The sequence below is a fragment of the Elephantulus edwardii genome, unplaced genomic scaffold, assembly GCF_000299155.1.
Source record: "Elephantulus edwardii isolate Elephantulus edwardi_28Jun2011 unplaced genomic scaffold, EleEdw1.0 scaffold00086, whole genome shotgun sequence".
NCBI classification, from domain to species: Eukaryota; Metazoa; Chordata; class Mammalia; order Macroscelidea; family Macroscelididae; genus Elephantulus; species Elephantulus edwardii.
The window spans coordinates 6,707,554-6,728,652 of NW_006399836.1; the positions used below are offsets into that span (position 1 = coordinate 6,707,554).

General features: G+C 56.0%; 1 protein-coding gene across 1 annotated transcript in view; it reads left to right on the forward strand.

Annotated features, from left to right (window-relative positions):
* Positions 1-1,044: 1,044 nt before the first annotated feature.
* PDGFB (platelet-derived growth factor beta polypeptide) overlaps positions 1,045-21,099 on the forward strand; it is a 20,388-nt gene continuing 333 nt past the window's right edge. Inside the window, exons 1-5 of the mRNA XM_006890110.1 lie at positions 1,045-1,107; positions 9,312-9,408; positions 11,497-11,595; positions 13,567-13,772; positions 15,073-15,202. Of these exons, the coding sequence (XP_006890172.1) occupies positions 1,045-1,107; positions 9,312-9,408; positions 11,497-11,595; positions 13,567-13,772; positions 15,073-15,202 (595 nt within the window). The remainder of the gene's footprint in view (positions 1,108-9,311; positions 9,409-11,496; positions 11,596-13,566; positions 13,773-15,072; positions 15,203-21,099) is intronic.

Consider the following 21,099-nt stretch of genomic DNA (forward strand, 5'->3'; position numbering starts at 1 on the left):
CCACCCACCTCCTTTATAAAAGGCCGGAACAGCTGAAAGGGTGGCAACTTCTCCTCCTGCCGCCGGCAGCGGCCGCCTGCCACCCCGTGCGCCCGCAACCTCCCCCGCTGCCTCCCTGAGGGCTCTCCTCCGGCCGCCAGCGCCCATCTTTCATTCTCGAGATACAGATATTTTGCGCACACATACACACACACGCGCAACAAGGGGGGGGGGAAGCCCACCCTCCAGCCTCGTTGCAAAGAGAAATCCGGAGCAGCCGCAGCTTGCACACCGCAGAGGACGCCCAGAGCAGCGCGCAGACGGACATAGGACCAGAGGACTCGCGCCGCGTCCACCTGTCGGCCGGGCCAAGCGCGCACACCGCACACGGCGCGCACTGAGCAGCCGTGCCCGCCACCCGGGCCCCGCGCCAGGGCGCACACGCTCCGGCCCCCCCACCCGGCCGGGGCAGGAGTTTGCACCTCTCCCTGCCTGGGTGCTTGGGCCGCTGCTGCAAAGCCAACTTTGGAAAAAAGTTTTGGGGAGGAAGCCTGGGCTGTGAGGTACCCAAGCCTGCGCTTTCTGATCTGGGGAGGCCATTCTGGAAAAATGTTGCAAAAAAGCTAAGCCAGCGGGGTCGAGGAAAACGCCTTTAGTCGGCGAGTGAGGACGAACCAGCGGCTGCCGTGTTCTTTTTTCCTCTCGGAGAATTGGAGTCCCCGGGGCGCCCCCACACGGCTAGACGCCTCGGCTGGTTCGCGACGCAGCCCCCCGGCCGTGGATGCTCGCTCGGGTTCAGGATCCGCACAGGTAGCGGCCGCGGACCCTGGTCCCGTGCCCAGGCCCTCCCCAGCCCCCCAACGACGGAGCCCAGGCCGGGGGCGGCGGCGCCCGGGGGCCATGCGGGTGAGCCGCGGCGGCGGCTGCAGTGGCCTGAGCTCCTGATCACAGCGGACCCGCGCCGAGCCCACCCTCCTCCCCAGCCCCCGCCCCCCGCCCTGGCCGCGGGGGCGGCGCGCTCGGTCCACGCGTCCGGGGCCCCGCGGGGCCGGGCCAGGAGTCGGCATGAATCGCTGCTGGCCGCTTTTCCTGTCTCTCTGCTGCTACCTGCGTCTGGTCAGCGCTGAGGTGAGTTGCGAAGGCGGCCGGGGGCCAGGTCGCTTCATTTATGACCCCACCTCTACCCTGACGACCCCTCCTTTCCCTGCAGTGAACTTTGGACCCTTGCAGCCCGAGGGCCTGGCGCTGGGTGACCTCCGAGGGCTGGGACGCGAGGCCTGGGGAGTGCCAGACTCTCGGGGGAGGGGGCAGCAGTGGCTTGCTTTCCTGATGCCCTAGCCTTTTAGCGTCCCGGAAGGGTGTGTGTGGCCCTGCCCCCACCCCTCAGAAACCCGAGAATAACCCCCCTCCGGACCGAGAGGAGAGGGGGTGGGGTGGTGCCGAGGTCCACCAGAGTCCACTTCTGCGCCAGCTTGGGTTTATGGGGTGTCCAGGACCCGACTAGTCTAGGAGGTGTGCGCTCGCCCACCACTCTGACCGTCGGCATAGGTTCGAGTCCCATCCCAGCTTCTGCTCCGGGTTAGGGTGGAAACGCTCAGGGCCACCCTAGATAGCGATCCCGGGGCAGTCTGAGTCGGGGGCATTAGGAACTGAGACAGTGGACAAGCTTTTGGGCGCTTGGGGCAAGGCAGGAGTGGGGTTCTGGAAGGATCCAGCCCCGGGGCGGGGTGTGCCTGAGGCCCGCCATACCTGCGCCCGCCCTGCCTGGGGAAACACCGCGCTCCCCCGCAGCTGGGTGCGGAGCGGAGCGCGCCGCCTGCAGAAGCCTAGATGCAGTGGAGTGGGGGCTGAAACGTCTGCGGGAGCAATCAGGTCGGCTCCGGCTCCCACCCCTCCCAGCCTCACGTAGCAGTGAGTTGGCAACTCTCTCCCGAATCCAGGTGGGAAAGGGGGCGGGGCAGGGAGGAGGCGCGAGGTGCCGGGAGGAGAGTACAGCGGGGGCGCGGCGCGCGGGGGTCCCCGGGTCCGGTCCGCCTCCACTCGGCCTGCCGAGCCCCCACCTCGCCGCCCGGGGGAGGCTGGGCCCGCGTGGTCGCCCGCGTGGTCCCCGCGTGGCGCATGGAGGAGGCGGTGGCAGCGGCGGCAAAGGGGTTAAGGCTGTGAGCTCCGAGCTCGCGGCCAGTTTTTGGGCTGTCGCCAGTGCAGGTTGTTTTGACCACGGAGGAGCCGTCTCCTTTTGTTCTTGGGGCTCCTCGAGGGCCGCTGGCCGCCCTCCCCGGGGCCCCGCCCTTCCGTGGCCGCCCCCCGTGGTCCGCACTCGGGAAGGCGGGCGAGAGCTCTCGCTGACCGGCCGGCAAGCCCCTCCCGACGCCCCCTCCGCGCCCGAAGCCCCCTGGGCTGCGGCCAGCTGTTGGGGAGGGGGGACGGCTGGGCCCAGCTGCCGCTCGCCTCTCCGAGGGCCTGGGGGCTGGGCCCGGTGCCAGGGCGCCCTGGGAACGGCGGCACCCCCGCCGCTGCACTCCGCAGCCCACCCCGCCCGGCCCCCCGACTCGCTCACTCACCCCACGCATGCACACTCCTGGCCGGAGGCGATGCCGCGCTCGGGCGGGCGGCGGGCGCGTAGAGCGGCGGGCACGCACTACCGCGTTCCGGTGGCGCGCTCGCAGCCGCCACGCCCGTGCACACGCGGGGCGCCCGCGCGCGCACCGCACACAGACGCACGCACGGCCCTGGCACACGCAGCCGGAGCGCACGTGCGCGCACACCCACGCACGCACACAAGCACGCACAGTCAGCGCAGGTGCCCGCCCTCGCGCAACAGGTGGGCCTCCAAGGGCCCTGGAACCTTGGGCGATCCCATTTCCTTGGTGGGGGGGTGCCTCAGAGGCAGAGGAAGGGGGCATCCTCTCATCAAGTCCAGCTCAAGAGCATCCACTTATATATTTTGTCAGAGCAGCTCCACGCCCTTCAAACCTGGGTGAATGTTGTTTTCTTTTTTTTCAACTAATCTCAAACCGTGTGTCCGAAAATGGGGCGCTGTGATTTCAGAGCCAGTTCTTCCTTCAAATCAGCCCTTATGTGAACCTGAGAGATGGGAGACAGGCTCCCATCTTCCACCACAAGGAGGACTGGGGCGGTACCTGGCTCCCACTATTGAATGTTTCCTGGTGGCGCTGCTCGCAGCTGCTGGGAGAGATGTTCCCAGGCCTCATCTGGCCATTTCCAGCTTCCTCCAGCACCCCTCCCCCTTTCTTCCCCTCCGTTCACTTGGAGGGGAGGCGGTGGCACAGAACCCCGCCTTTCTGCGCACTTTTAATCACAGCACCCTGAACATATGGCCCTTTGGAATCCAGGCATCCGCTGGCAGCTAACAACAACATCATTATGGGGGCCAGCACAGGAAGAAGCTCTTAATTGCCAGTGCAGGGATCTTTGAAAAAAGGGCTTTGGGGCTGGTCCTGTCGCTGGGCATACTAGGGCTGAGGCTTGGGAGGTGGCAGGGAAGGACCGGTGGGCTGCTCAGAGCAGGGCTGGGCCGGGGATCTGTGTGTTCTCTGAGGTGACAGCTAAGCTGTGTTCTGGGCGCTGCCTGCTTGTGGTCATGTGATGCCCCAGGCTGCACTCTCTTCTGCTGGGAAGGAGGAGGGGGCACCCACAGCTTTTCACCACCCAGCTCACCCCTACTTAGCTGATGGCCTTGGATGGTGGGAAAAGGAATTACTGGAACTGCTCAGCCTCAGAGGTGTGCAAGGCCAGGATCAAACGGAATTTGGACGTCCAGGTACAAGAGCTAGGATCCGTGTGAGAGAGAGAGAGAGAGAGTGAAAGACAGAGACACACACACACGACAGAGACAGAGAAATTGCTTCAGTCAGCCCAGTGAGGAGGTGCTCAGCGTGGATCCATCTCACTTCTGGTCTATTTAATTTTGTTTTCAGTAGTTTATTATCTCTCCTCCCCTTTGGAGTGTAAACTGCCCTGGAAAGCATTGTGCTTGTCACCACTGGCCCCTTTTGTGTGCTGAGTGGACAGTCATAAATGTTTATGAAAGGAGCTTGACTGGCACTTTACCAGCATGGCCTCCGTCAGTGGTCACCCTTGAGGGCAGCTGGCCAGGCCACTCAGCCGTCTGGCAGGTATCGGTCTTTTCCAGGACCCTCCATCCTGATGGACGGCATCTTTATCTTTGCCTTCTTGGGACTTGGACCGGACAGAGGGGGACAAAGAAGAGCTGAGAGGAGAAGCAGTTGTGAAGGCTCTGTGTCTCTAAAGCAAATCCTTTGCCCTTTCTGGGCCTCAGTTTCTCCCCCTGGAGAAACCAGAAGTTTGGATTAGCTGCCAATTCTCCCAGAGCAGCAGAGCTGGCTATGCAGATTCCCTGGCCTGTGGGCTGCTGCGTTGTAAATCGCAGGGCTGGCCCCTGTCTTTCTACTCCAGCAAGAGAGTGAGGAGCACTCACGGGCAGGCTACCATTAAGAGGGTGAGGCCTGGCAGAATGGTCCCCAGAGCAATAAGGGTGGGAAGCGCTGTTTCTAAATGTCTTCTGTGGTCAGCCCTGAGTGGCTTCTTCGAAGAGGTCGGCTCTGGCAGCCAAACTAAATAAGGCCTGGGATTCTCCGGCAGGCGGGCACTCTTGGCCTTGTCAGCTTCTCCCTCTGCCAGCCGCAGACAACACCCCTGGCTGCTTGGACGGAGTTGGAGTCTGTGTCTTCCTTGGTGGGAGCGGCAGGCAGGGTGGGGAGTGCCTATCTGTGTGTTCGCTGGGGCCTAGGCAGAAGGTGGGGTTCACGCCCCTTTGATCTGCCAGCCGGGTTGGGAGCAGGTAATTCACCTGGCCTCCTGCTCGTGCCCTTCCTACCTTCTGCAGCTGGCAGGGGGTGGGGTAGGGAGGAGGCTGTTTGCTTTGGCTGCTGTGTGGCTGGCTGGGCCCCAGCTGCCTCCTTGCCACGCCCTCATGCTGCCAGGAACCCCAGGCCTGGGATCTGGGGCAGCTTCATCAAAGCACCCAACCTTCAATATTACTCTCCCAGGGGCAGGAGACACAGAGAGGAAGAGGAGTTGCTCACTTAAGGAAACTTCTAGAACACTTGCAGACCAAGAGAAGCCCTAGCCCAAGCAGGTGGCTGTGTAGGTCTTTCTCCTTCCCCAGGGCATGCATCCTGGAGCACCTACCCCCAGCCCCGGAAGGGCCTGGCCTGCCCACACGGTCCTCAGCAGTGCCAGCGTGGGCCTCAAGTGCCATTTCCTGTGGCCTAGCTCAGAGGATCACACACAGTCACACTCTCCCTGTGGGTAGGCGGCTCTCCACCCACCTGCTGCCATCCTCAAAGATGTCCTGTGCTGCCGGGCACAGGTGTCACTCGCTGTTGCCTTCAAAGGATCACAGTGAAAGGATGAATGATGGGAACGGTGACAGCTCATTGTTGTGTGTTGATTTTGATTCGCAGTCACGGTACGGGATAGAGGAGAGTCAAGTGCACTCCAGGGCTGCGGGCTCCAGGAGCAGGTCACGCGTGGAGGCCTTAAAGCCACTGCACCACCAGGCGCACTGAGGACTCATTCAGTGCCCGTTACTTGCTGCTGCTCTGCTGGGCACCGTCACCCAGGCCAGATATTATTAGTGCTGTTTGAAAGAGGAGGAAGCTGAGGCTTTGGGTTATAAAGAGACTCACCCTAGGTCACGCTGTGCTCAGTAGCGAAGGCTGGGCCATGTCCACATCCATCCATCCATCCACTGGCCTTTGGGATGTGGCGGGCTGTCCTTTGCTCTGTGGGAGATTTTGCAACCACCCTGGCCTCAATGGACTGGACACCAGTAGCATTTCTCTAACTAGAGCCTGGTAGTGTCTCCTGACCCTGCAGTGTCCCCTGGGGCCACATCCCCCTTCGTTGGACACTTCTACTTCAGAGACAAAGAACCAATGTGACCCCAGTATAGTCCTTACGGCCAGATGGAGGCCAGGCGACGCAGAGACCCTCCATGGTGGGCTGAGTGGGTGGCCGTCTGGAACCTGGGTGCAACCCAGCTCTGCCACTTACCAGGCTTGTTGCTGTTTGCTTCATTTGTCTAAACCTCAGTTTCCACATCTGGAAGGTGGGAATGAAATGGCGCTAGGCTCATGGGATTGGTGGTTTTTGAGGCATGTGACTGTACCTGGCACATGGTTGGCATTTGGTAATGTTAGTTGCGGTCTTATTTTCAAATCCAGGGGCCGGTAGCGAGTTCGAATCGCTGGTGGTCATATTACCAGAAGTATATAAAATAATAACCTCCAACTTCCAATAACTTGGGACTGTTCAGGAGGTAGTTTGCTTGTGGGGTGCAGAGAGGACTTCTCAGATGACCGTTCTGGTGAAGGAGGTAAGAGGATGATGCCCAGGAGAACCCCAGAGAGGAGAGGTCTTCGTGTATTTGATCACTGTTTATTGAGCACGTACTGTGTGCATTGCCCAGCTCCTCAATCTCTATCCTGGACCCTCCCCTACTCAATCTTAGAGAGTCAGATTTTCCCATAAACTGCCATCTAGACATGGGTCTGGGGCATCCAGTTGGGCCCTTGAGAGGGGGGTCCTTCCATTGCCACTTTAGTGGCAGCCACAGGCCAGCTTTGCTGTGGGCCGAGGACCGAGTGGCATGAACACCTTGGGCCCTTGAGCCCTTCCTTTTGAAGGCACCTGGATGCCCACTTCACAGACATCGGCAGCTCCGTCTGTGTGTGAGCCAGGGAGCTTAGAAGCGATCCTTCTCTGCTCTCCTTGCTGCCACTCCTGCTGTCCCCAAATCAAATGCTCTTCAATTCCCTTCATTCACAGGGGAGAGGCAGGGCCAGAGAGGGCGTTGGGCTAGCCTGAGGTCACACAGCATCCTAGCCGTGCATAGAATGAGTCCCAGATCTGGACAGCAGTGCTGGGTTTGCCAGAACTCCCAAGGGGGTGTGGCTGTCCTTGGTCCATTTGGAGGTTTCCAAGGGCATGTCTGTCCCCAGGACTGAGGGGTGAATGTGATCACAGATCGAGAAAAGGAGGAAGCTAAGCTGAAGTCCCCTTTCTCGTTGGTGCATGCAGCTTCAGACTGCTGCCTACCAGCTCTGACATAGGAGCACAGAAGGATCCCCCAACTCTCTAAACCGAAGCCCCCTTTCTCCCTGGTGTATGCAGCCTCTGGCTGCCGCCCACCAGCTCTGACATAAGGACTCACAAGACAGGAACCCCAACTTCTGGACCCCCAAACCAACTGTTTCTACCCGAACCACTTATCAACCATAGATAACACTGGGCTCCTAAACTCATGTTCAGGGGTCCATGAAATGTTGGCAGTTGACACTCACCAGAGGTGCTTTGGAGGAAAGACTTGGCTGTTTCCAAAAATCAGCAATGGAAAACCCATGGAGCCATTCCACACTGCCATACACAGTGTCACCAGGTGTCAGAATTCACTGGTGAGCCATTTAGTCAAGGGGAAACTGAGGCACAGAGCGATAGAACCTGAAGTTTGTCAGCGAGGAGGTTACATCTGCAGATGGCATGTCCAGGACGCATCTGGGCATTTGTGTTTGTGGAAGGAGCCTTGGTAGCGTAATGCACACATATCAGGCTGTTAAGTGAGAATTGGCAGTTCAAATCCACCAGCTGCCCCTTGGGACAAACTGTTGTCCTTCTGTAAAGATTGGCAGCCTCCAGAACCCGATGGGGCGGCACTGGGAGTTGGAGCTGAGTCGATGACAGTGGGTTTAGTTTGGACTTTGGAGTGTGTGTGTGTGCGTGCGTGTGTGTGTGTGTGTGTGTGTGTGTGTGAGAGAGAGAGAGAGAGATGAGTACGGGTCTCAGTTTTTGGACCCCTTGGCTCTGTGGATCGTGTGGCTCAGTTTCTCACTCTTGCCTTCTTGGGACCTCTGATATCACCTCCTCACTCTTGTAGGGGGGTGGGGGACGCAGCAGTGACCTCCCTATCAGGCCGTGGTACCTGCGACTTCCCAGGAGGAAGCCAGCTCCAAGTGGGGCCTGTTGAAGCGCTTACTGAGTTTCAAGTGTCTGGGAGCCGTCCAGAGGGGCTCTAAAAATAGGGTGTGACAAGCCGGGCCTGGGGTCGGCTAAGCTTTCAGGTTTCCCGGCCGACCCTGAGGATTCCCTGTGCTCCTTGCTCAGACGCGAGATTAAGTGGGGCTCGCTCGCTGGTATGTGTGGCCTCCAGAGATGGGCAGCTTTTGTGAAGCACAAACAGCTACGTCTTGGAAAAGGTGCAGCCAGAGCGCTCCCTCCTTAGAGACAAGGGTGGCGACGCTTCGTCTCACAAACTTGGGGCGTGTTGCTCGAAGGGGTCATTCCTTGGACAGAGTCACCAGGCTTGGACAGAAAAGGAGGGGAGGACTGATGTATATTGCATTGGAACAGATGAGGGAGAGAACTGTTTAAAAGGGACATATGAGTGGGTATTCTTGTCACTACAGAAGTCCAGAGTGAAGGCTGCATAGTGGAGTGGACTTGGCGGGAGGGATTGTATAACAATGAAAGAGTTTTACTTTTTAAGGAGAAGAGTGAATTGGGGGGCGGGAGAGGGTAGGCAGGGAGAAAAGTGCAAGAATGAATGACTAGAAACCCCAAGTCTCTGTAAACTTTCATTAATATTAAGAAAAAAATACTTAGGAATAACTCGAACCAGAGACACAAAGGACATAAGGAAAAAAAAAGAAAGGTCAGTGAACAAGAGGAAGACCCTCAATGAGATGGATTGACACAGTGACTGCATTAGGGGGCTCAAGTGTGAGATGATGAGGATGGCGCAGGATAGGACAGGGCTCAGATCTCTTCATCACGGGGTCACTATGAGTAGTACTCACTGGCTGGCACATAGTAACTGTGCCCCGGGCTCTGTAGTTAGAAGGCCTGAGGTCGGAAGGCAGCCTCTGCCGATGAGCAGCGTTAGAGCCTTGGACAATTGGTAGCACCTCTTTTTCAGCCTCTGTTTTCTTCTCTGCAGAATGGACTTCAGATCTCCTTTGATGATTGTGGGGTGTTATTAACTGTCAGATGGTGGGGATAAGCAGAGACAAAGTAGACTGCCTTAGCCTTCTGGGAACCTGGTGTGTGATAGGGCAGACAGACAGACAGAGAGACAGATAAGATCAAATCTAAGTTCAAGCAAATGATGGTTCCTGCTTGGAGGTGAGGGTGCAGTGTTTGTGCTCCTGGCTTTCAGGACCCCGGATCCCTCTCTTCTCCCTGGCTGTCTGTCCATTTGTCTTGGGACAAAAGTCTGGGAGTGTGTGGGTGAGGGAGAGGACCTTAGCTGGGAGCCTTATTCCTGGCTCACTCGACTCCCATGTCCACTGCAGGGTGACCCCATTCCTGAGGAGCTTTACGAGATGCTGAGTGACCACTCGATCCGCTCCTTCGATGACCTCCAGCGCCTGCTGCATGGAGACTCTGGAGGTAAACTGAGTCATGTTTAGTGTCCTGGCCCTCTGAGAGCCCACAGACAACTGGGAAGGTCAAGCAGGGGTGGGTGAGGACCCTTCTTCTCTGACAGCAAGAGGAAGCTGGAACCCGGGAGGGACCGGCTGCACGACAGGCAGCGCTGAATGGGCGGGCAGGTTGGTACCTGGGGCCCGAGGCGTGGCAGGAGCAGTACCCACATGTACTCTGGCGGCTGGGAGCAGAGGGTGGAGCCTGAGAGGGGGTGGCCAGGGAGAAGGTGCCTGAGCCTCTTAGGAGTCCTATCCAGGTGCAGACCCAGCCTGGAGGGTGGAGCTGCAGGAGCCCTCTCCCTGCCACCCTGGCAGAGGGCCAGCTCTGAGGTCTCCCCGGGACACCTGGCCTGGACCAGCGGGCAGCCCTGCCCATGCCCGCGAGTGCACGCTCAGTTGGGCACGTGCTTGATGGCACACAAGTGGCAGGCTGGCGGGCCGGTGGGGAATGTATTTATAAACGCTGTCTTCAGAGCAAATTCCATTCTATTCTAACCTCTGGCCTGCTCCCTGGAGCCCTGGTCAGCACCCCCCTGCACCCCTTCCCTCTGGGGTTTCGTCTCTTTGTCACTTTGTAATCCTTGCCCAGACGCTATCTATGGGGGACAGCATTTCCTGCCTTTGTTTTCTCTCAACGTTGGGCCCCTGGCTCCCTCTCAAAAGCATTCCCGGGCCCTTTCAAACCCGCCTGCGCTGGGGGGTCGTCAGGCTAGCGGGAGGGGGCCCTAGCTGGGCCCACCTATTGTTCACCAGGCCCCTCACCCGTCGTCTCCACACCCCCACCCCATGCCCGGCTGGCCAGCCCTGGCCACACAATGGGGCAACTTCCAAATTTAGCCTTGCTGCCATTTCTTTCCAAGGTCCTGGCCCTCGCCCTCCAGCAGCCCATCCACACCCGGGTGGGGGGTCCGGCTCTGCCCATGAGCTTTTCAATAGCAGGCCTGTTTCGAGGCAACCATGTGGCTATTTTTTCCTAATCGACTTAACCTTTCCATAAAGTCCATCTTTTCCCCATCTCCTCCCCACCAGGGACATTCCAGAGATGGCAAAGAGAGAGGAAGGGAGCAAGGGACAGACAGACAAGCTGATATGGCAGCAGTATAGGCTACTGGAAATGCACTCGTCACCAGAACCAGCTCCTCCAAACAGGCTCCCTTGCTGAGAGTTGGGGGGGGCTCCCCTTGCATGGGGAGTGCTTGTTTCCAACACCCTGTCTTTATCTGCTGGCTCTGCACTCTCTGGAGAGAGCTCTTCCCCATGAAGTCAATGTCAAGTTCAAAGTCCTCTTCTCCAAGTTCACCGCCTGCCCAGCAGCTGAGGGCCAACCTGTCTAGAGATGGGTCACCTCTCCAGGGAATGCTGGCGACATTGAAGCAGCCCAGGGCTGTCCAGGCCTGAGAAGGAAGCTGTCATGTGTGACCCTGGGTTAAAGGGACAGTTTGGGGCAGGCATGGGGCAGAGGTTAGAGCAGAGAGAGAGAGAAAAAGAGACCACGACCTCGCAGACAGAGCCCATTGCCCACTCCCCTTCTCTGCATGGAGCCCCTACCCTCCAGCAGCCAGCCCCCTCCCACTCTTTTCTCCCTCCCTTCAGGGCCATTGTCCAGCTCCAGAGGGGCCGTGGCCAGGGCAGGCTGGTCCCTCGTGGGGATTCTGGGAATTTCTCCATCCAGCACTTCCTATGGGAAAGCTGTGTGGAGGGGGCATGAAGCCTGGCCTTGAGTCCTCAGGGCCGCGCCCCAGCCTGTGGGCTGAGGAGGGTTCCCTTACAGTAGTAAAGGGAAAGGCTTATTTTTAACTCTGTTGACTGGATTCTGGCCAAAAACATGGCTGAGGGGCCTGGAGTGGATGCGGTCAGGGCCCTGTCACCTTGAACTGCCTGGCAGCCTCTCTTCACAACCACAGCCTTGACTCACAAGGGTTAGGAGGGCAGTGTGTTCTGGAGTGGGGTGCTCCCGGCCTTGACTTTCTTGCCCATCACGACCCTCACCCGTGACTGGGACAGCCAGCTGTTGCCCTTGGTGGGTCTGACTATGTCTCTTGTGTTTTTGCAGAGGAAGATGGTGCCGAGTTGGACCTGAATTTGACCCGATCCCATCCTGGCGACATGGAGAGCTTATCCCGGGGGAGAAGGAGCCTGGGGCAGACGGAGAGTAAGAACAGGGGCCTCCCAGGAAGGGGGGGCAGGCAAGGAGCACTGGACCATGTGGGTGTGTGGGGTTTAGGGTTCCCTCCAGGCCAGCCGAATGGGGTTGCTGACAGCTCCCATCCCCCATGCTCACTGCTGGGCTGAACACAGACTCTAACCTGCTCTTCTGTGCTTCGTGTCATCCCAGCCCCACGCCAACACTGTTCCCTGAATGTAACACTTTCACACGCCTTTCTTCCTTAGTCTGACCTTGGAGGTTGTTGTTATGTGCCATCGAGTCGCCTGTCACTCAGAGCAAACCTATGTACAACAGCTCTGAACCCTGTTCTATCCTGAGCCAACATTATTGTCTCTGACACACCTACCCCCATTACCCCAGTCACTGAGTCAATCCATCTCATCGAGGGTCCTCCTCTCTTGCGCTGTTCCTCCACCCTCCCAAGCATGACGTCCCTCTCCAAGGACTGGTCCCACTTTGCAACATGCCTAAAGTATGTCCAATGAAGCTTCAGAATCCTTGCCGCCAAGGAGCAGCCTGGTTTTACCCTCTCCAGAACAAACCTGTTTGTTCTCCTAGCAGTTCATGGTATATTTAATACTCTTCTCCAGCACCACAGCTCAAAGGCATCGATTCCGTTTCTATCATCCCTAGTCATTGTCCTGCTTTCTGACGCACAGCAAGTAATTGCAAATACAATGACCTGGATCAGGCGCACCTTAGTCTCCAGACTGACGTTATTGCTCTTCAGTACCCTGGAGAGGTCCCTGACAGCTTACTTTCCCAATGCAATTCATCTTTTAATTTCCTGGTGGCTGGTACCAAGAGTGTTGATTGTAGAGTCAAGCACACTCTTAGAGGTAGATATTGTTAGCTCCCTTTGACATAGTTAGAAACTGAGGTTCAGAGAAGGTAGTCCACTAGCCCAGGGTCACACAGCTGGGAAATGAATCCCCATACATCTCACCTGAGCCCAAGGCAGTCTCTGGGCGCTTCATGGCTCTGTTTGTGGCTAAAGGCTGTGGCCTGGGGTACAAGCCAGGTGTAAAGCCCAGGACCCACCTCCAGCTCCGTGACAGAGAGAGCAGGAAAGAAGTGTGTCCCTGGGCCCCAAGGCCCTCCTGTTCTTGACAGGACTCCAGCCTTTAGCCAGAGTGTACGGGGAAAGCGCCAGCCCCGACCTGGGTGACTGGAGCCTCAGCCCTCACTCTGAGGGTGTGGACAGCGAGTTAGTTTTCAGATCCTTGGTTCTCCATACATGAAAGATGACAGCTTCGCTCCCAATGTCTGGGTACATGCAGGGGCCGTGCTTTGCCTGTGTTAACCCCTCCCATCCTCATGCAGTGTTGTTATTGTCCCATTTCACAGATGAGGAACTGAGGCTTTGAAAGAAACAATGTACACAGGGAACACAGTGTGAGACAGGGATAAGCAAGTAATACACAGTGAGGACCCCCGAGGAGGGCAGAGCCAGAAAGGCCTGAAACCACAGAATACGAGGGCTGCAGGCTGGTGAGAGGAAGTGAATCTCTATCGCCATTGTGATGAAGAAAACACACAGCAAAACATAAGCCTTCTCGACATTTCCTCCACATACAATTCAGTGACATTGATGGCATTTTTCAAGTTGCACTAAGCTCACTGTTCAGTCCACTATTATTAACATCAACCCACTGGTTCCTAAGTAAATTTCCTTCCTTGGGAAACGAATCTTTCTTGAACATTCTTCCTCTCTGAATCATCTCATGGCAGCATCTTGGGTGGGCTGCTTGTCGTCCCCATTGTGCAGATGGACAAGGGCATCTCAGTTGTTTGCCCACATGCTAGGCTGCAAATAGCTGAATCAGGACTCAAAACCTCTCAGGGCACCTGTGGTCTCCTAAGCTCCACCTCAGGGGCTTCCGGCTTCCTGCCAGGTGGGGCCAGGGGCACTCCAGGGAGGCCTTCCTTCCTAAGGATACCCCCTTCCACCTTCAGGCACTCTGAGTGTCGCTGAACCGGCCGTGATTGCCGAGTGCAAGACGCGCACCGAGGTGTTCGAGATCTCCCGACGCCTCATCGACAGCACCAACGCCAACTTCCTGGTGTGGCCGCCCTGCGTGGAGGTGCAGCGCTGCTCCGGCTGCTGCAACAACCGCCACGTGCAGTGCCGGCCCACCCAGGTGCAGCTGCGGCACGTCCAGGTGCGCAGACCCCCGTCCTCCAGGCTGGGCCCATCCGTGGGCAGAGGAGCATCCAGCAGGGTGGGGGATGTGGGGATGAAAGGTGTTTTTGCAGCTCACCTGGGCAGGTGTGCTGAGTCCTTCCTGGTAGTTCAGGCTGCTGTAACTCCAAAAAGCAGATGGAGGGGCTCCAGGCAGTGTTAGGGGGTTAGGATGGGAAAGAAGAGAGAACCATCTGCAAATGTGTCCTTGACTCAGGATGGTTTGAGCACCTGCTAAGGAGCCCCTGAAGCCCCTCCTTATTTGAGGCTCAGGTCTGGTCTTGCTCCGCCCAGAGGGGGACTCAGTGAGGTTCCTGGGTGTCTCAAGCACCTGTTGCCACCCTTGACAAGCTGTGTCTGTAACCAGGCGGGTGCAGTGACCCGCCAACAACAGATGCACTGAGAAGGGCCGGCTCGCCGCCAAACGGTTGGAATGCGGCGCGCAGCCTTATCTTTTCCAGAGGGGCTGGCTTTACACACCGACTCAGGGAAAGAATTTTCAGGCTGAGTGGATCCCAGGAGCTCCCTGTCCAGGCAGGGCTGGGCCAGAGGCACCTCAGCTGCCTTCTGATTCATGTGGAAAGGTTTCTGCGTTGCCTGGGCCAGCCTCTCCCACTTGGGATGGCCTGAGCCCTGGGCAGCTGGCCACACAGCCTCCAGCCCAGCTCTGGCCAGCGAGCCAGCCTGCCTCGTTGCTTTGCCATGTGCTCTCTCTTGTCAGCTCCCGGCCTTTCCTCCTGGCCACCTTCCCTGCATTGGCCCTCCTTCTGTTCTGGCCTGAGTCCTGTACCTGTGATCACAAGGTCACTCTCTCCCCAGCCCCAGCTGTCATGCTATCTCCTGCCCCCGATGCTTCCATCTCCACGACAACGGCCACCTGACAAGTGACCTCAGCCTCCCTCCTCCCCTTTGATAAAAAGCCTGCCCCCACTTCCTTCCAGACAGCCATCCCCCACTTAGCCGCCACCCCTGACCTTGGCTGGCGCTCAGGGAATGAGGACACCCCTGCCCTGAACTCAACCGGAAATACCTTTCTCCCCCTCCTAGGGGTACCCAGGGGGGCCATGGCCAAGCAGGAGGCCAGGTCGGGAGGGTTGTTTTGATGGAAAAGCTAAGAGAAGGGCAAAGGGCAATGTGCTGCTATTGTTCAGGCCAAAGTTTCTGCCCTGCAGGCTGGGCTTTCGAGGAAAGACTGACAGGGACTCCACACGTGGGTGGATGGACGGCCCTCATGGCCCTAGTGTCCTCTATAGAAGCGGTTTGGTGATTCCACCCTCCAGGTGAGAAAGATCGAGATTGTGCGGAAGAAGCCCACCTTTAAGAAGGCCACGGTGACTCTGGAGGACCACCTGGCGTGCAAGTGTGAAACGGTGGTGGCCAGGAGGCCCGGGACTTCTCAGGAGCAACGAGGTGACCCCATCCCCTGGCTGGCCTCTCCCTCAGCCCTCCCTCCTCCTCTCAGTCCTGGGGGACCTCTTGGAGAAGGAGAAGGATCCCAGACCACTTCCCTAGTTCCGCTCACCGGAGGCTTTCCAGCTCAGATAGTAACCCGGATTCCTCCCCAGCCTGGGAGGTCTGTCCGACATGGTGGAGCAAGCCAGCCACTGCAGGCAATTGGTTCCCCTCACTTAGCCCAGTGCAGCTAACTGGGCTGGCTGCTGCCTTGAGTGGTGGTACACGTTTCTGCCTCAGGACCTTTGCACGTGCCCTTCCTGTTGGAGCCCATGGCTGCCAGCTCTTCACAAGCCTGGCACCTTCCTAACCATCCTGTCCAGAGCAGCAGCCCCTATTCCAGACTTGCTCCCTTGTCCTCCCTCTTTGCCACATGCATTGGTGGAATCAGCCAAAGTGTGGATAAAGAATATTGTCCCCAACAATGGGGTAACTGGTCCTGGGAATGGCAAAATCTGTGAAAGCTGGGCGTACAAGGCAAAAACCTGTCAGAGAAGGAAAACTCAAATCCAGGCAGGTCTCGGGAGGAGGATACATGGAAGTGTTGGTTTTTCAGTGCAGATAAAAGTAATGTTCTACTAGGCTATGGTGTTATATACTGTCAAGTCAGAACTGACATGTAGCTGACCCTCCAGTGGATTTTCAGAGGTAGTAAATCACACAGAAGGAGGTTGCCTGTCTTGCCTCAGCAGAGCAGCTGGTGGATTTGAACCAGCAGCTACAGCGGATTTGAACCAGCAGCTGGTGGATTCAAACCGCATTCCTTTGGATTGGCAGTGCAAATTCCTCACCACTAAGCCACCAGAGCTTCCCTGCACTATAGTCTATTTAAGTGTGCAAAAGCATAATGGAAAGGCCAGGAATATTGCAAGGATTGACAAAATAGGACCTAGAGCTGTGAAACGAACATAGGCTTTTGGAAAAATGGCACTGACCGAATTGCTCACTGCTGTAGGGTCGCCACCAGCTGCCACCTTTGCTTTGTAAAAAGCGCGGTACCTTCAGGGCACAGTAAAACGCAGCACAGTCAACAAGGTTTGCGTGTGTGGTATTTCCCACTGAAGCATGTGATAGAAAAGTGCTATGATAGCACCTGTCAGAGGCAGAAACCCACTCAGGCCCAGAAAACGGAGGCCCTTCCTGCTGAGTTCTGACTTCCACAGGTTTCACTGTACCTCTGGTGGTCTTCAGAAACAGGACGAGTGGAGGAAAGCCGAGAGAGAGGTTTTAGCTTCATAGGTGGAGAGACAGGTGAGCATCCTGGGTTCCAAGACAAGATTGACTGCCTTGTGAGGTAGTGAGCTCCCTATCCCTGGAGCTATGCAAGGACCTATTGGGCGACCATGAAGCAAGGATGTGACAGATGGGACTGTAGAGAGTTCTGTTCTTATCCTTAGACTTCATGAACTTAGGCTCAGGGGTGTGGTTTGACTTAAAGAGGAGAGAGTTGTATGTGCTGTTGAGTCGCTTGCAACTCATAGCGACCCTATGTACAACAGACCTAAACCCTACTCTATCCTGTGCCAGTCTCACTGTCTCTGACACACCCACCCCGATTACCCAAGTCATTGAACCAATCCACCTGCACTGTCCCTCCACCCTCCCAAGCATGACGTCCCTCTCCAAGGACGGGTCCCTCCTTGCAACATGTCCAAAGTATGTCAGATGAAGTCTCAGAATCCTTGCCTCCAAGGAGCAGACTGGTTTAACCCTCTCTAGGATGAACCTGTTCATTTTCTTAGCAGTCCATGGTACATTCAGTACTTTTCTCCAACACCACAGCTCAATGAGGAGAGGGAAAGCCTTGAAAAGTGGACTTGTCTGTCTGCCTGCTTCATTTTATGGCAGAAATACCCAAAGCCCAGAGAGGCTGAGGTCCACAGGCACCCCAGGTGCCTGGAACTTGGGTATTCTAACTCTCGCTGGCAACCCCATGTCATCACTGGCTCCCACCTGTCTTGCCGTATTTTTACATTTTAGAGCTAGAATGGACCAGAGAGCTGGCTTCAGTGTGACTAACAGGACCGCTGGGGCTCAGAGAGGTTGAGCAACTTAATGGAGGTTTCACAGAAGCAAAGCCTTGCCTCGAACTGAGGTCCTAACCATGGCATCTGTCCCTGGATGCTTCCAGCTATGCCTGTCTCAAGTGTTTGCTATGAGGATGAAAAGAAAAATTCCTAAATGAGGATTTTCTTTAAAAAAAAAATAATCACACAATGATAGTGTGGGTGTTTGTAACTTTTTGTTGTCAAGGAGCCTGGGTGTGCAGTGGGTTGTGTTATGCTTCTAGGGGATAGGTCAGCGGTTCAAATCTGTGAGCTTCTCTGAGGGAGAAGGATAAGACGGTCTCCCTCCACTGAGGTTTACAGCTTTAGAGACGCAATGGAGGGCTGCTGTGAGCAGAATCGACCTGGTGGTGGAGGCTCCTGCAGTCCTTTCTCAGGGGGTGCCTGGGGCAGGCTGGCAACTTGACAATTTCCAGCTGGTAGGGAGCGTAACATGGAGAGTAATTTTCCTGTTAGGGACAAATAATTTTCTTTTTTATGGTGAGAATAGAGCTATTTGCCTGATTTTGCTTCACTCAATTTCCCGGTTGCTCGGGAGGCACTTTAAACCAACGAACCTTTCAATGACATGCGAATCTCAGCATTTTTGGTCCCATGTGCTGGCTCTCCTGGCACCTCCAGGGCGTGTTCGGTGAAGGCTCGGTGGTGTGGCCTGCGGGATGTGATCAGGGCAGTACAGCTTGGGCTTTTGTCTCCACTCTGCCATTCATGGGGTGTGTGACCTTGAGCTTTGCCCAGCCCAGTGCCCCGCTGGTGGTGTAGAAACTCCCTGGGTCTTTCAATAGGGGTATTTGAGACTCATTGAATCGTTGAAACTCAAAAGCAGGCTCATCTGCAGGGACGATATAAGGGTGAGAAAGAGGTCATGGTTTCAGCCCCAGAGGGCCCAGTGAGCAGAGCCTGAAAAGTTCCCAGACACAGAAAGGGCAGGACAGAAGGCTTAGTGGATAAGGGAATCACAGGGTGGAAGTGGGAAGAGTGTAGTTACATTGTGGGGATTTTAACTGTTACAAAAAAAAATGTGTACCAATGTTTGAATAGAAAACCAAACTTTATAAACTTTCACTTAACTGACAGTAGAAGGAAAAAAGTTCCTAGGCAGAGGCCAAGGGGAACTGGCCAGGAGCGGTTTCATGGAAGGGCACTCATCTGGGACTTCAGAAGGGAGATGAGCCTTAGTGGTCGACTTGGCTGGGGCTTAATGGCACTCATCGTTTATGCCAGAGAGCTTGAAAGTTAAACTCCCTGGGTTCAAATCCCGGCCTTTCTGCCTTAGTCTCCTCATCAAGAAAATGTAGATAGTAGTTCTTGCTACTAGAAAGGTCAAATACTGTTTAGCGTATGTATGTTATTTAGGGAGTTCTGTATATATATTTTTTTGTTGTGTGCTGTTGAGTCAGAACTGACCCAGAGCTAGCCCTCTGGTGGTATCTCATGGCAGTTACTCACATGGGAGGAGACTGCCCATCCTTCTCCTGTGGAGCTGCTGGTGCATTAGAACCATGTGCCTTTGGGATTGCAGTGCAGCTTCTTACCACTAGGCCACCAGAGCTCCCTTGTATGCATATACCTATCTCTATCTCTCTATCTCTTTATTTCTCTATCTCTATCACTATCTCTATATCTGTATCTATATCATACACATCACACACTGGCGGGATAGGGTGAGTATTGGACTAACCAAAAGATCTCAATGGAACCATAAAAAGGTCAGTGGTTCGACTCCACCAGCTGTTCTGTGACAGTAAGCTGGACAGTCTCCTGTAAAGATTTACAGCCTCGGAAACTGCTAGAAGGTTAGAATTGTTTTGAGGAGAGTGAGGATAAATAAGTCTAGAGCATTCCCTGGGCCCTGGGGAGTGCTATTTAAGGGTGTGTGCGGTTCTCTCTCTCTCTGAACAGAGGAGAAACAGGAGGTCAGAGTTCTGAGTGGTTTTCCTGCAGCACGTGAGTGATAAGTGAGAGAGCTGAGATTTGAACCCAGGCGGTCTGGTCTGCAGCCCACAGATGACTCTCTGGCTTGCCCCACTGGACTCGCTCTGGGGAGGTGAGGTGCAGGGAGAGGACAGGCCAGGCTGTGCTGAAAGGGCCTTACCCCATGGTGGGGAGTGTGACTCAGGCCCGAAGGTCGCATTGTGGGGCCGGAAGGTGCCGAGGGACTGACAGGTGGAAACCCCGATGAGGGCCAATAAGAAGCCCCTGCTGTGGTGTCCACCCCCCTCACAGTGACCCTCTCTCATCTTCCCGAGGCTGTAAATCTTCACGGGAGGAGACGGCTCCTCTTCCTCCCGCTGAGCAGACAGTGGATCCGAACTGCTGACCTTGTGGTTAGCAGTGTAACACATTAAAGCACGTGGCCAGAGCTCTGAAGTAGAGTGCCTTATTTAAGGAACAGGCCAATCCTCGCAGCTGCTGGCTGTTAACTTCTGACTCGGCGTTTCACGGCCTTAAAAAGTCGTCATTGTATTGTCTCTCCTGGCCTGTGGCTTCACAGGCCCGGCTGGAAGTTTTATTGGATTTCTCGTGGTTGTGGTTGCAGATGGCACCAAGGGCTAGGGGCATCTGAAGGCCTCACTGGGCCCTGGGCCTCTTCACACCCCTTCATCTAAAGGTCTCTGAGGGGCAGCATGTTGTTGTGGTTAAGTGTCATCAAGTCGAGCACGACTCATAGCGACCCTGTGAACAAAAAGTCTGAACCCTGTTCTGACCTGCGCCATCCTCACACTTCCTGACACACAGATGTTCATTGCAGCAGTCACCGTGTCAGTCCACCTGGTGAGGGTCTCCCTCTCATTCACTGACCTCCCTTCCTTCCCAGCATCATGTCCTTCTCCAAGGAATAACCCCTCCTGTCAACAGGCCCAAAGTATGTGAGGCAAAGCCTCATCATTCTTGACTCCAAAGAGCACTCTGGCTTCACCCTCACCAAGACGTGTTGGCCGTCCACGGGATGTTCAGTGCTCTTCTCCGACACCACAGCTCAAAGGCGTCAGTTCTTCTTCTGTCATCCTTTTCATTGTCCAGTGCTCAGATGCATGGGGCTTTCCAGATAGAGGAGGTGGGAGCAGCCATGCATTGTTAGGACTGGAATGAGCCCACCATCCCCCTTTTTATCAGTGGCTGTTGTTCGATGTTACTGGACGATTCCAGCTCCCGAGTGACCCCGTGTGATGGAGCAGCCTGGCCTGCTAGGCGCTTCTAGGCTGCAAGCTTTGTGGACAGACGGCCAGTTCTGAGGAGCTGCACAATAGTTCACTCCAGTGGCCCCTGTCTTGGGCAACATGATTAGACAGAGGATTCTAGAGAAGTGGGCTCGTTTGTCTGCGGGTAAGACATGGTTGAGAGGATTATGTTTAGGGGATGGATTCAGTCCCTATGGAGTGTGAAGGATCTGGGCGGTTTCCAATAGGCATCTGTCTATGTAGTTAGTATTTCTGGTATGGAAAAGCCTAGAGGCATGTATTTGGGAGAAATCAGGTATCTATAAAGCATGAGATTATCCAGGTAAAGTGTCTATATGGGTGGGTTCGGGCTGATTGCCTCTAAGTGAGCATGCCAGCTCTTAGCTGTTGCATAGCCACGACTCCACTTGTTAAGTAAATCCACCAGTACCCAGATTGAAGAGGAAAACTCCACCTCTTAACGAGAGAGCTTGAGGCTCTGTGTCAGGTGCTGTGTCGGGGGCCTTGTGAAGCCTGCCGTCATTGCTTCTCACGCCCTAATGGCCCCCTTTGCACGCTGGGATACAGAGATGGTCAGGAAGGGATGGCGTTGGGATTTATGCAGCAC